Raw genomic sequence first — 15,472 nt, forward strand, 5'->3', positions numbered from 1 at the left:
CACTCAGCATTAGTCTCAGGAGAATTTATCAGCAATCATTTATGGAGATAAACAACTGCAAGTGGAGCAACAGCTGTGAAGCTTCCCATGGGCAGGTGTGAGAAATTAGCACAAAAACAAGTCAATGTTCCGATTTAAACACTTATGCTCACACTACCCTTACTAATACAAAGCAGTATAGCACATCAGGAGCCACTGCCATTTCTCTCCTGTAAGACAAGTCATGAATAAAATTTAGACTCCTATAAACAGCTCTACAAAAAGCGCATACCTGGCCAACCGAGCTTGGCAGCAGCATAGTCATCATTTAGAAATTGTCAGATACCCAGAATAATATACAAAAAAAGTCAGGTATTCCACTTCTGTTTTCCAAAGAACTACTCTGAAGTTGAAACATAGCTTTTAGTGCGACCTGAAATGAAGGAAGAGCGAAGTCTGGGCCGTCAGCATAAGTTTGCTGTCACGACTGCTGATGGGATGTCGGCCAACATAAAATAGTTTCCTGTTGTGTTGGTTGTTGCAGCACTCTCCTCCTATTGCATTGTCCATCTCTCTACATGTAGTGACAGCCCCACCCCTTTTCTCGTCATTTCCACCCCTTCAAGAAAAGATAATGATAATGGGTTTTATTTAATGTTTTTCCTTTGGTCTCATTTTCCAATCGGCGGCCCCATTTGTCAATGCCATCTATGTCTGAGGCTGAGTGAATGCATTTTCACTCCGGCAAACAGGGTTGTTCCTACTACAGATGATGTTGTTGATCGTGGTGATGGATTGCATGAGTGTATATTCATTTATGTAGCTTGCCCATTTTCCTCCCAAACAGTATTGAAAATGCATTGCGGCAATGCAGTGTTACAAAGTAGCCTTTATTTATGTCAGGCCATGGAGCCTTTTGTGTGTGGGCCATCTTGCATGATTTTCACCAGTCTTAAAATATGTCCACAACACAGTGGCTTACATTGTACATTATAAATCATCTCATATTTTATGTTTGTTCTGTCAAAATAAGCAAGTCACCAGTCCATTACCTGCTGTCTGATTAATGTTATTGCATTTCCGCATAGAAATACTGGACAAAGGATGCTTATGTTAACAGCTTTCTGATGATACATATTTAGTAAGGGCAACTAATGTGGGGAGAGCGAGTGTGTTTTATGAGTGCATCAGCTGTGAGAGGAACGAGGCAAGAGAGAAAGGTGAAGAGACACAACTGGATGCAGGATCACTGCAAATGTTGAAAAATGTTGCTGCGAATACCACAAATTGTTCCAGAAGGATCTTTGACATAACAACAACCAATGCGATGTACTGTACTTTGAAAATGCTTTTTTCCCCTGCACTGCAAGTGAACACAAACTTAATTTGCTATATTGGTCTAAGTCACATAATAAATCTGTCTAAAATTATTGATTTCAGCATATATATTTGTTTTATGTTTTCCTCCTGGTAATACCCTTAACTTAAATTGGGACAATGTTAGGTCTAGGCCATTTCATGTCCTATTTAAAACGTATTATTCTGCCACAGAAGCAAGGCACTGATCCATATTATGTCCCACCCCATCAGTTAAAAAGGCTTCATCAACATAAAGCACTCATTACAACAATGGAAGTCATTTCCTTGGCAGCATTATTAAGAAACTTCCATCTGAACTTTCAATTTACTCAATGTCATTTCATGTTTCTTCATACATCAATACAGTTTTTGTGTTAGTCTCTTTTGTCTCATGTAAATATGAAAACACAGCTTGCCACAGCACACACACAGTAACAGTATGGGCTGTTACTGAATCTGACCTAAAAGTGGAGTCGATGACAGGAAGTCCCCCAATAGACTTTGATTTCTAATTCACTATTGATTGACTATTGTTCTGACCTGTATGAATAATTTAACCTCTATGGAGTGTGCAACTAGGTACTGGTAGGTTGTCTTCTTGAACATGCCAGTAATGTAGTGCTACCAGTTGTTGCAGAAGTCTGAAAGATCAAACAGGAAGGTTTAAATAGGTGGACTATATTAACCTACCCCTTCATTGCTGTTCGTCCATCAATAATGTAGACCACAAAAGAAATGAAAAATACTAAATAATAATCCTAACAGTGAATCTCTCCCTCGCTCTCTTTCTCACTCTCACCCAGTCTATCTCTAACACTTGACACAAACGACAGATGTTTTCAAGGATCCCACTCTGAGTAAATGATTTCCTTTGCATATATTATGAATGCTCCCCACACAAAAACAGCTACCATAATGCTTGATGAAATAGTTTAAAATGGGCTTTTGTCACTGAGAATCAATTTTGACACAGTTGGAGGGACACAGTGGGGAAGTGTTATGGTGAGATTTGGTCCTGGGCCATCAGTTTTCATGTTTACAGCTCTGACACCACAATGGAGGGTTGACAAACTGATAAACTCCTCATGGGCAAAAATGATGGTCGTGCAAATCTAAACTGTGGGGGGAGACAATGGGTAGCAGATTGGTATTTAGGTCGATGATTTGATCACTTACATTAACACACCTTTCATTTAGATGACAGGCCGTAATCAGGATGGTGTGTTACAGATAGTCAAGCATGTGAAAACATTATAAATCATCAGCGGTATTATCAGCACGCACATGGTTGCAAAATGTTTTCCTTTTTACAAATAATCATGTGTGCTTGTGTCTGCATGTAAATTTGTTAATTCAAGCATAGTTTCTGAGATTAGCTTTAGAAATTTGTATGTTTGATACGATATGCATATGGATTAATTTCCATGCTCCTACCAAAACTGTGGTAATTTGGGGTTATACTTGTCCGTGCTTCTCCACATAAGTATGGCCAGTGCAGACAGTAGCTCCTTAAGTCACTGGACAGAATTGAATGATGTTTCACACATGCTTTGTTGGGACCTGAAAGGTTCATCTAACTTTAAAAAAATTATAATTTTATGGCACATTTGAACACAGGTGATTTTTTTTGCTCATATTCAGGGTATTTTGTCTGGTATTAAAGGCATCTGTGTCCTTGGACACAAATTTCTTTTGACTTTGTTGAGTCCAGGAAGTTGGAGATTAGTAATTTATCTTTGGACAGATGGTTTCTGGCTTGGTACTGAAGTCAAAATTGAAGCAGATATCGATTTATAAAATTACTAAATTAAAAAAAATCTCACAGCAGAGGGGATTTATTTGAAATCACCCAAATGACTCTTCCTACACATATCCATACAAAGAAACACACAGAGACAAACCAGTGCAAATTCATTCACTGCCAGAACATTGCTGGCAGTTACAATTGTCATTTAAATAAACAGAATTTGTTTTCTCACAGTATATGCTGCATTATGTAGCACCCAGACATTCATAAATGAAACAATATAATTCCACAGAGGAAAGTCAAGACGGAACAGGCTTGTAGTGGAGACCTGCAGCCTTATCAAGGTTGAAGTTAAGGCGGCTGTGAGACATCCTGTTAACGACTGAGCTCATGGGAGAGAGGAGAGGAATGTTGGTTGAGTTGTGTGATGAGTGTTTTCAACATAGCGATGGAGGGAAAAAGACTGGGGATGTTATTCCAGAGCTGTGATATAGCACAGGGAGAGGAAGAAGAGCCCTGAGGTCTGAATGCCGTCAGATCCCTAGAGGGACATGTTTCATTTCATATGTCTCAGGATACACAGTGCAATATATCCGTAAGGAGGTGAACTCACAGATTAGGTCAGACTGGATGGCAAATATAGATTGTCGAAAAATGTGGATGCAGCATTTTATTGACTGCCACAATAGCTCTCCAAAGGGACATGTTAACGCTGCTTTGCATTCATAGTTTTTGCTGTTGAAAGGAAACTGAGTTTTCTGTGGTGAAGTGTTGAAGGAAGTAGGATCTGTCTAAAAATTGACTCCAAGAACATAGCCAAAAAATGTGTGACTGACACATTGACATTTTTATTCCAGCAACCACTTGGAAAAAAGCCTTCAGCTTCTGATGGACAGAGTGGATGACATGAGCCAAGACATCGTCAAATATAACACCTACAGCCGCAACCTGAGTAAACAACAGCAGCAGAAGCACCAGGTAACTCACATACACACAGCTTTCACTAACTCAAGTACACACAGCATCTAGACTTGGAGGAAAGAAGCAGGTAGCAAAAACTCAAACACCGTCTTGCGTATAAAGGGAAGGAGTCACAATGCGCACATTCAGACAAAGGGCCAATCACACATAGGTACACACAGTCACAAACTCGGCAAGAAAACAGCAGTTGGATCTGTTTCAGCTGTGAACACCATCAGCATCGGCTATAATCGCAGCAGGAAAGCAGCAGATTTGCCACTTAACTCACACACAGAACAAAAGCATGCCGGGCTCTCACATTGATATCTAACATCTATGGCATGTCCATCTAATAGCTATACTGACATTGATACATGTGGGTACTGCACAGCTTGTGCTGCTCAGTGCTCTGTTCAAACATGTAGACACAAAAACGTTTAAATTTTTAGCTCACCATTAAGCTTCGAGCTCTGGGGTGTGATGTGGTGAGCATGTTATTACATACTCTCTGAAAGTTTCTGATGCAACTCCTGCGCTGTGCATGATATTGTACCGTTCCTGTAGCACATTTTGTATCCTGAAGAGTTTTGCTCCTTCCTTCACCTGGTTGCCACTTACATTGTGTCAAAGCATATCTGCTCAACTCTGAGGTTTTCTTTGCTTTATAGCAGCGCTGACTACCATTTTATATCTTTGCAGCTTAGCGGGCTGCATCCATTTGCAACACAAGGTCCCATTCTCCTTGAATAGCGCTATCCTAGCCTTAGAGCTTGTGTGTGTATGAAGGCAAGAATTTCGTATGAATGAGATCACTCAGTTGCCTCAGTGGGGGTGCCATGTGGTAATACACTTTAAAAAAAAAAACCTGGATCATCCTACGTAAAAGGAAAGTTGAAACTCTCTTCCTGAGTGCATTGTGTCATTAACATACACGCAAGCTCACAAGTCTACACGACATCTTTGTGTCTTATAGGCTATAAATTCTTGTGCCATGTTTTTGCATGTGATGACCCTTCAACCTGTCACTCAAACAGGAATTATTGAATCACTGACATCAGTGTGACAAGCAATACATCCACAACATCGCAACTATTTGTCTGGTGTAACAAAGGACTTTTCAGTTTTAGCTCTTGCTTATGTCTGCTCTGATATGGACTCCTAACCATTACGGACACTGTAGAGAGCAGGAGAGGTAAAACATTTATGGTTATTCATTTTGTTGTATATATGTTAGGAAAACAACAAAAAACTTTCTTGATAGGTTATCTCTTAAGAATAATAACAAGGCAAGGCCATTTCATTTTGGATGGATTAATATTAAGGGGTGGGTATTTGGCTGTGGAATGGAAGCTTGGAAGCAATGGAAGCTTTGAACATCGACTGTTCAGGTCTGATGTTTCCAGTCTCCACAGGGATGCATGAGAAGCTGCTTCGAAAGTGTGAATTGAAGGCTTCGTGGACAGTCCTCCTCCAGACGTTCCCAGTTCACCCGCACTACTCGTTAGTGCTTACCAGGTTTATCCAAAGGTTTCCCCCGCCAATGGACCCAACTCACCACCAGGTGGTGATCAGTTGACAGCTCTGCCCCTCTCTTCATCCGAGTGTCCAAAACACACGGTCAAAGGTCAGATAATACAATCACAAGATCGATCATTGACCTTAGACCCAGGGTGCTCTGGTACCAGGTACACTTATGAGCATCCTTGTGTTTGAACATGGTGTTGGTTATGAACAACCGTGACTAATATAGAAGTCCAACAACATAACACCGCTTGGGTTTAGATCAGGGAGGCCATTCCTGCCAATCATGGCCATCCAGGTGTCTCCATCATTGCCGACGTGTGCATTGAAGTCCCCTTGTTGAACAACGGAGTCCCCTACAGGGATCCTTTGAAGGACCTCGTTTAGGGACCCCTAGAAGGCCGAATACTCCGAGCTGCTATTTGGTTCATACGCACAAACAACAGTGAATTTTCCCTCCCACAGCCCTAAGGTGTAGGGAGGCGAAACTCTCATCCACTGGGGTAAACTCCAACACAGCGTTGCTCAGCTGGGGGCTTGTGAGTATCCCCACACCCGCCCTGCACCTCAAGCCTGACGCAACTCCAGAGTCAAACAAGGTCCAACTCCTATCCAGGAGTTTGGATCCAGAACCAAGGCTATGCATGGAGGTAAGCCACATCAGATCCAAATGGTAACGCTCCTCCTTCAACACAAGCTCCGGCTCGTTCCCCGCCCATGAGGTGATATTCAACCTCCCCAAAGCTTCTGCTGCCTGGGTCTGGTCCATCATGACCCCCTGTTGTCACTGCCACCCATATGGCAGCGCACCCGACCCCATCGAACTGCCCTGTGGGTGGTGGGCCCACAGGGGTGGGAAAAAAGCACATTGCCTTTTCGGGCTGAGCCCGGCTGGGCCCCGTGGCAGACCTGTTTTGCTTGAGTGAACCTACCAGGAGTACAAAACTCCTGACAACATAGCTCCCAGGATCCTTCGGGCACACAAACCTCTCCACCACGAGAAGATGATGGTTCCTTGTAGAGTATTTTGAGATAAATAGCATTTTTACGAATTTCTCGTAAATAACTTGACCCATTTCCATTAAATCTCAAGGAAAAATGGTGAATGTGCCAAAAAGAAACCTTTGAGCCCCTATATTTGATAATCTACATGACCTGTTAGAATTCATTTTAAGGTGAATTTTAATTAAAAGGCACTGTTAAGCCTTGGCAGAGGTGTATGTTCCAGAGTTCCCCTTCGGTTGCTGTGATGCATTCATTGATACTGTATATACACTCATGTGAATAAAGAAGAGGTTTGGAAGATAAATGCCATCAGTCATACTCAGACCTTCTCTGAAGGCCATTGACACCAGGGAAAGCTGATGCATATTGTCTCCCAGCTTACTGCTAAAACATTTTTTTAACGAGAGAAACAAATCCTTCTGAATATATTGCTTGTCTTTACAAGTAAAACACACCTCAAACTTAATTTAAAAGCAGCATCAGTAGCAGTCACACCTACTCGCGGTGCACAAATACACATTCAACAAATACACACACCGCCTACAAGCACACACATGGCCAGAAGCACCAGAAAAGAGCAGAACAGAATACACACATGAAGAGTCGGCCACGAACAATCTGCATCTTCAACCTCGGCCAGATCCTGTTATGCTTGCATACACAAAGAGCTGCACACACACCCATCAATAAAATTTTGTTGACATGCAAGATGAATCACTGACGCGCAGCAACTGCACACATAAAAACCCACACTTGCATTCACACAACACACAATTCCATCGTTTTTCAGTATGTGCGAACTCTGAAATGTCTGAACTATGAACGGGTTGCGTCATCATTCCTCTGCCAACAGCAGGTGAAACCACAAGCATCACACAGGCTTAACACAAATGGGCATCTGACCACAGGTTGTACAAAAGGCATCCGCAACTTGGGCCACAAAGAAACACACTCCCACATCATCACACAACCCAGGGCCAATCACACACAATGTAGCCATTATGATCCACAGTCCCTCCTTACCGACCTCCTCATCACAGCCCCAAGCTTCAAATCTCACACTAATGCCCTCTCACATTCCTCTTATACACAATATCACACTGACAGCTCGTTTAATGGTCGTTACTTTTTCATGTTTCAGAGGTTTTTTAAAGTGAGCAAACAACACACAAAAAGAGACAAGAGAAAACTGAGCCTCCTTTACACTTTCCAGATATCTCCAGTGCTTGCTCCATGTAATCTTCTGTTATTGACCCTGCTATTTCCGAGGCAAATGGAACCCTATTAATCATTATAGAAAGTTGCAAAAAAGATGCCAAGCAGAGAGAACTCCATTTTTCATTTATAGTTCTCATACGTTTGACTAATAGCAAGTTCCTAAGTACAATCTATGGCCAATTTATTTGTTGTAATGGGAAATGTAAGTCTCACTTCTCCCAATTATATTTTATTTTTTCTTTATGAGCCATAGGCACAGGCAGCACTTAGCAGAAGATTAAATACAGCGTTAATCTGATGAACAGAGATAGGGGATTTTGGTTAGTGGTGCAGTTCAGTTGGCATTAGATGATACATCTATTTCAAAGTTTTTTCTTCTTTGTCTTGTATATTTTTTGATTTGCAAGCAGAAAATAAACACTAGAGATTCTTGGAAGGGTAGCTGTGGATAATGAGTCCTGATCAGACCACCCAAACAGACCCTGATGAATCGAGGCGACCAACACCATCAGCATGATATCAACACTCAGGGAAAGGCATATCAACACAGAGATTCATTGCCAAAAAGAGAGATAGAAAACAGCCGAGTAACCCTGCTGGACTGATGAGCATCACTGCAATTTGGACCCCATTAAACTCTGGCCCCACCTCTGAAAACAGATGCGTCCTGTTTTAAACTGGTAAACAAGACACCAAACTGAAATTTTTATCCATCATACTGAAGCCAAACACAACACACTTTCAGAAAAACATCATTCCCAGCATGAAGTGTGGTCGATCGAGCAACATGCTGTGAGAGGGTTTCTACTGCAGCCGGCCCTGGAAGACTGGTGAGAGTAGACGATAAGAAAACACAAATACTGTACAGAAACATGTTTAGAAATCACTGCAGTCTGTGAAAAGTAACACAGGTAGGATTATTTAGCACCAAGGCAATAGAAAATGTAGAGCACATAACATAACGGCTGGGCGGGGGCGGGAATCGAACCACCGATCATGGAACATTGGATGACCCGCTCTGCGCTATACCACTGAGCTACTTCCCCACCCCCCCTGTATAGAGTTACCCTCAATTGAGAGCCTTTTGCACAGTCCCGTGGATCTCAAGGATTGGAACCAAAGCTCTTCATCCACTTTGCTCCTCATGATTTTTTTTCCTATCCTGCCTGAAATTACGGTTAATAAAACCATCAGGATCGTGAACAAGAAACATGAGGCCACCATCATCTCAATACTTTGTTTAGCAAAACTTTCCCAAAATGCCTTTTCGTTATTGTCGTGAAGTATTTTGCCTCAACAGGGGAAAGCAGCAAAATACTTTAGCTGATTACTGCCTTATAGGAGGCGGTTTTTATATTTGTTCTTGTATTATTTTCTTATGATAAGCTTGCTCTTTCCTTCCACCTGGGTGGTAAATACATGTTTATCTTTGTACGTCTAAACATGGAATAAACGTAGAAGTGCACAGCACAAGAGCAGACAATTACATTTTTGTTGTTTGCACAATTTTCACTCATTAGTATTTTGATTTGTGACATTGGGATAAAACCCCTGAAGGAGTAACGGCTCATTTAAACAAGTAGTTTTTACTTTTCATGTTTTTTTCCTATCTTACTCATTTTTGTCAGCTTCAGTCAGGCATGTGTGCTGTGGGATGTCTGGTTGAAAGCACTCGTTACTCCAGTCCACCAGCCTATGCCAGTCTGTTCTCCATCTTTCTAAATTAACAAGGCTTTTAGGTTCCCCAGAGACCCGGCACCTCACTGATTTACTGACTGTCAGTCCTTCACAAATCACTCCATCCATGTCAGCACTTATAACTCCTCTCAATCTCTCTCCTATCTCTGCGTTCATCACCAAGTATCTTTATATCTCACTTCCTCTGTTATTGTGTCCATTGCTTATCGTTCTTTCTCTTCCTGTTTCTCTCCCCACCATCCCATGCGCTCTTCACTTCTCTAACTATATTTCTCTTTCTTATTACTTTGCCTTTTTTCTCTGATATTGCTCTTTTCCTAATTTCCTTTCATCGTGTGTCACTTCTACTCCCCCAATGCCTACCCCTTCCCCTTTCTTGTCCATTTTCTCCTTAACTATCTACACCATTTGCACATTCCTCATTCTCAACAACAAACGACCTCCCTGCTCTCCTTTCCTCCCTCCAGTACCTCCAGAGGCGGCAGCAGGAAAACGCCCAGCGGCAGAGCAGAGGGGAGCCGCCGCTGCTCGAGGAGGACATCAGCAAAATGTTCAAGCCTCCCCAGCCCCCTCCGCGGATGGACACGCTGCTTATTGCAGGCACGTAGAAATGCACGGACACGCACACACAAACAAAACACCCCTCATTGCCCTCCTTCCAGACTCCACTAGCCACCTCTGCTTCCCCCCCCACGGGAGCTCAGGTTCTGTTTGGTAATTATCTCTGCTATTATCTTAAAATTACATTAATTTAAAGTTTATTGACTCAGCCTCCACTTCGAACAGCCCCCTTCACTCGCCTCTCCTCCACCTTCTGACTGCATTTTGATCTCTACATAAACTGTGTTCCACACTCATTTTATGTTTTGCTCTGCCCCCCCCCTCCCCCACTTCTACACCTGTCTGTCTGAATGTATGAACATTTCTATGTTTGTGTTGTTGTGTGTGGGTGCTCGCATGCATGTGACAAACCTCCAACAGGGCAAATTAACAACTACTGCCAGAACGTGAAGGAACTCACATCTCAGAACCTCGGTAAGCTGTTCATGGTGGAAGCTCTCCAAGGCCACAACTAGCAGACGGAAACATGACGAGGAAGCTGAAAAGAAGGAGACAGAGATGCACAGCTATCTTAGCAAAACCTGGAGGAACTCCATTCCTTTTTTTATTTTCTAGGAATTAATTGTTTTTATGCCCAGGCTCATCTTGGATATAAACTACATTTATTGTCTCTTGATTTTCATTTAAATAAAAGTCTTGCATCTCTGTCCTCTCTGACTCTGTTAATGTTTTGACAGTTGTTGCTTTTGGTGGTTATTGCAGTGGATTTTACTGCAGACGTCGTCTTGTGTTTTGCTCTACAAATATTTTTAGTTTTGAAAAGAATATTAATATGCAAAAAATGAACTTGAGCAGCACACTTCGTAATAAGACCAGATATTGATATTTATGTATAATTTTATTGCTACGCAAGTTTGTCTTCCAGTTCAGACATGTGAAACCGATAATTAGTGGATTTTTTGAAGTGTCTGTTTTCATGGACAAATATCCTTGTAAACAGAAATATCAGTGAAAGTTGAGCTCAAATTGAAATACCAATTACATGATTTGTCCTTCACTGTCACACTGCACTAATAGATGTTTGATTGAACACCCCCCCCCCTTCCCTGAAGTGAAATTACATGACTGGAATCTGCCTTTCTACTACACAGCTGCCAATTAGCACTTGTTTATTTTTAGGATGCATGTCCCAGAAGTCAAATTTGTCATGAAACAAAGAGTTCTTTTGTTGTTGAATTTTCAAGGCAATGTTTGCAGGAACTGCAGGTGGTGTAGTGACAGACTGAGAGAATATACACTAAGTGGTTTCTCTTATGTGGCTTTGTGTCTGTAATTGCCAGATACCCATGAATTATATGGAAACATAGACAAATGGCCAATAAGGGAATTAAAAACATTTTTGGATTTCAATTCACATACACGTTTTGATTTTGTTTGGTCTTGAATTCAGATTAACTCAAGCAATGGTAAGTTTTCATTTTACCGATGGATTTGAATATACTGTATATTAAACTAGTTTGCAACACACAAGCAACTTTTGAGTCTCTTTTGAGAGATATCAACATAAAAATGGTAACAAAATCCCCAAGGTAATGCTAACTTGTTTAGCAGCTGTATTGGTATGATCAGTTTTTGCAGAGTACGCATGCTAATATTTGCAATCATACTAATCATCACGTATCTGCTGGTGGGACATCAACAGTTATGCTATTTTCTTATTAAGACACTTGTAGATGATACCTGGGTAAAGGGAGTTATGATTCATTTGAGATCTGTACCTTGTACCATTTCAAAGTTATCCAAAACCTCAAAAAATAAACTTTGTGGTAAAAAATGAAGTCTTATCTCAAAGCCATGTAGAATTCATCTTATAGGGTGCAGAATTTCAGATGATGCCTGTCATTGCAGTTAAGGTACATTATGAATTGGTCTCAAAAGAATATAAAAATAAATTTTGGCAAAGTAAATCTGAGTATGGAACTTTAATATGAAGCTTTAAAAATGAAACCGTTTCATATTTTATGATACAATAAGATAAGTCTTGAGGGAAATGCTGGTAGTCATGTACCTTTCAGAATAAAAGTGTATATAGAATTTTTTGCTGACATTTAAGGAAACAACTTACGGGCTGAAGCATTATTGAATGTGCCTGTCATCTAAATCCCTATGCATGAGGGCATCAGCTAAACCTGTAATGTAACTGTAAGCCGTTTAGGTGATACTCCTCAGCAAAGTATGGTATCTCTAGAATTACTCTTCCAGTCATAAAAGCACTGCTCATTTGCAGAGTTTGTCGCCAGCATCCTCTCTACCCAACAACACAAAGCTGAATGATGACTCCTCTTGCTCCATTTAATAAAGAAGCTGCCAGCAAGCAGTTCATAGTATAATAATTACTCTGAGGCCCTATCTGGCTGTTTGCTACGTTCTTTTTTGACCTGTGGTTAAACACCATCTTCTAATTTAGTAGTTGATGTTAATCAACTTGTCATCGGCATCACCTAGTAACGTAATAATTTGTAGTGCTCTGTCTTGTCCCAAAATACTGTCATTAGTAATGATTACAAGTCGACCGACATGACGAACACTTGTTGGAGCAGAGATTCTTGAGCTGTAAATGATTTCTTCCCAGAATCAAAACATAAATCTTAGTTGACTGTCAGACAGGATGGGAAACAATAATTCTTCACGGAGGACTCAGATGCTATTTATTAATTGCAGTATTATCTTGGTTGGCAGGTACACCTGTGCGTATGATTGATGTGTTGACTGATGTGAAGCATTTTGTCAGACAGTGATTGGCGTTTTATTAGTGGCTCTGCTTAAGCTGAATTGTGTTTATCATTCTGATGCAACACCACAGGGTGACGTTGCCCTTGAGGGCTGCTGGGCCACAGTCCTTAAATCCTAGGTGTGTGAAGAATTACAAAATTTACTAAAGCCCAAACACTCCTAAAGGTAGTGTGTGGAGACCAGTTACCCCTGCAGAGTGCAAACACAGTGACAGACACTCAGCTTATATTTAAGGTGACAGTGTTTGGTTCAGTGTGGAAAGAGGTCCGGACTAAATCATGGAGTCACGGCGGGGCTCAAGGGCAAAAGAGTGGAGGTGTATGAGAGTCTAAATGGTCTTCTCCTTACTTGGTACTCCATAATGACATTAGGTCCTGTCATGTTAATCAGGATGACAAATTATTTACCTGGTACATGTTTAACTGAAACTCACTGGGTCATTAAAAAAAGTATTACCTCCTCAATATTTAACATCTATACATTCATCCATCCAATCATCCATTCATTCATTGCTGGTCAGAGGTCTGTTGGAGCCTATTTCAGCTGGCCCTAGGCAAAGGGTGGGGTACATACCAGATAACCCGCCAGTTCATAGCAGGACCACATGAAAAACAAACACCTATGGAAAATTTAGTGTGATCAGTTCATTTAAGCTGCAGGTTTTATGAGAGCACAGAAAGGAATCGGACCCAGAACCTTCTCACTGTGAGGCAACAGCACTTCTGAATGCACCACCATGCTGCTATAATACTAAGGTTCTTGGAATTAAAAATTAAGAGGAATTTTCACATGCTTCAATTTGACATATCTTTGTAAATTTAAAATAAAGATGTAAGAATATTTTAGAACTTATATTCCTGTAATCGTGCAGTCACTTCTAAGTGTATTAAACAATAGTTGACATGAGAACAAAATTATTTGTTCCATAGACTCCTTTGGAACCAATGCAATTTTGAAATAATTAGTTATATTTATCTTTACTTAAAAGTCATAGTTCATCCAGATAAAAATTCTTTATTATGGATTTTTAACATTGCATGCATGATACCTTCTCTTCCACTACCACTGTCTGCTTCAAGTTTCAAAAACACATGTGTAAAGATGCAAACTGGACCACCACTGTTCTCCAAACTATTAACGTGCATGTCACTATAACCTGTTACTGCATGCAGGTCTTCAAGTCTTCAAAAATGAGCTCAGTCTCCACCAGATGAATGTGGAATAAGCCATCTGATGCTGCAAATCCATCAGTCTGGACAGTGAGGCGCAAAAATCGCAGTGAGGTACCAACAAGTCAAATAAACCACAGAGTGAAGGATTAAATATATATTTGCTTGGAATGAAATATGCTGTAAGTAAAAGCAGTGTCACCCACTCTGGAGTAAATGCATCTTGTCATTCTGCGTACAAGCTGTATCAATGTAACAGGAGGATTATGATGAAACACACTCATGTCCCTCCATATGTCCAGACCAGACCCTCCACTGTCTGTACCCTCTCAAGGCGTCCATGTGGACTTCAGAAGGACAGAGTGTCTTCGCTTCGTTATACTGCTCATTTTGAAATGTTAAACTATTTGGTAGAAATAAACCTACAGCATCAGTTGTATTTGCGAATGTCTCCCTCACATTGCTCAATTGACCATGAGACGACTGAGAGTCAGTAAAAATGAGAATGACATCCGCATATATGAGTCAAAACGTTTTCACCCACCAGCAGTGCAGACAGTCTGTGCAATGTTGTTGCGATACTCTTGATTAAACCTCCCAGTTCCTTCTCCAATGTGATTTAATTTGCTATCCCAATATTTTTTTTTATCATCACTGTTTGAGGTGTCACTTCTCTCCTCAGCTTTTGCTGATTACCCTAAATTGTGTTTGAGCTGGGCATTGGAAGTGAATAAGAGCTCTAGCTTTGTAAACAGCGAAGCATTTTGTACACCGCAATAGAAGGAAATACTTAATTAGGATTATGGGATTTGTCTCTGCACCATCAGATTCCAGAGGAGGAGGCTGGTAGATGTCAGAGGGATATAAGTTTGGTCTCATTTAATCAGGGAGTGTGGCCTGTGCAGCCCTGACCCCGGCAGTAATTTATTACCACTCAAACACAAGCTCTTTCAGCGGGCCTGCCGTTGCCCTGTCATTGATGATAGAGAGAATCAGCTGGCTGAATATAATGAAACCAGTTATTTCCCTGTCAACTCTGAATACTTTTCCTCCCCCCCTCTCTTTTTCCTGCCACAGATATTGCCATGGCAACTGTAGATCCTGCACAGAGTAGCTGTTGAGGATGTAAAATAGTTTGTGTGGAAAAATAATCTTGCAAATCCAAAAAACAACAGCACAAAGGAAGGCGTGTGCGGTTGTAGGAAACGACGAGGTTATGGTTGGGGAATTCGGCATTTATGGGATTATTTACGAAAGTCTGAGGGGTTAACGTCAAAATGCATTTCTTTACACAGCAACGCTCCACCTGTCTTTGGACCAGCTCTATATTTGCCTCATCTCCGGTCAATAGATCTGTGCTGTGATTGGCAAGTGTAGAGATTGAGTGCTGTGTTCTAGTTGCAATTCATCTCTGCTTGCCACCCAATTCGATGGCTGTCACCCGGCAGTGGCACAAATCCCA

At 41.2% G+C, this 15,472-nt stretch overlaps 1 protein-coding gene across 1 annotated transcript in view; it reads left to right on the forward strand.

Annotated features, from left to right (window-relative positions):
- Positions 1 to 10,753, forward strand: part of LOC137601937 (eukaryotic translation initiation factor 3 subunit H) — a 50,149-nt gene extending 39,396 nt beyond the window's left edge. The window contains exons 6-8 of the mRNA XM_068324435.1: positions 3,943 to 4,063; positions 9,955 to 10,087; positions 10,469 to 10,753. Coding sequence (XP_068180536.1) covers positions 3,943 to 4,063; positions 9,955 to 10,087; positions 10,469 to 10,563 — 349 coding nt within the window. The 3' untranslated portion in view covers positions 10,564 to 10,753. The remainder of the gene's footprint in view (positions 1 to 3,942; positions 4,064 to 9,954; positions 10,088 to 10,468) is intronic.
- The last annotated feature ends 4,719 nt before the right edge of the window (positions 10,754 to 15,472 follow it).

The sequence above is a fragment of the Antennarius striatus genome, chromosome 9, assembly GCF_040054535.1.
Source record: "Antennarius striatus isolate MH-2024 chromosome 9, ASM4005453v1, whole genome shotgun sequence".
Lineage (NCBI taxonomy): Eukaryota > Metazoa > Chordata > Actinopteri > Lophiiformes > Antennariidae > Antennarius > Antennarius striatus.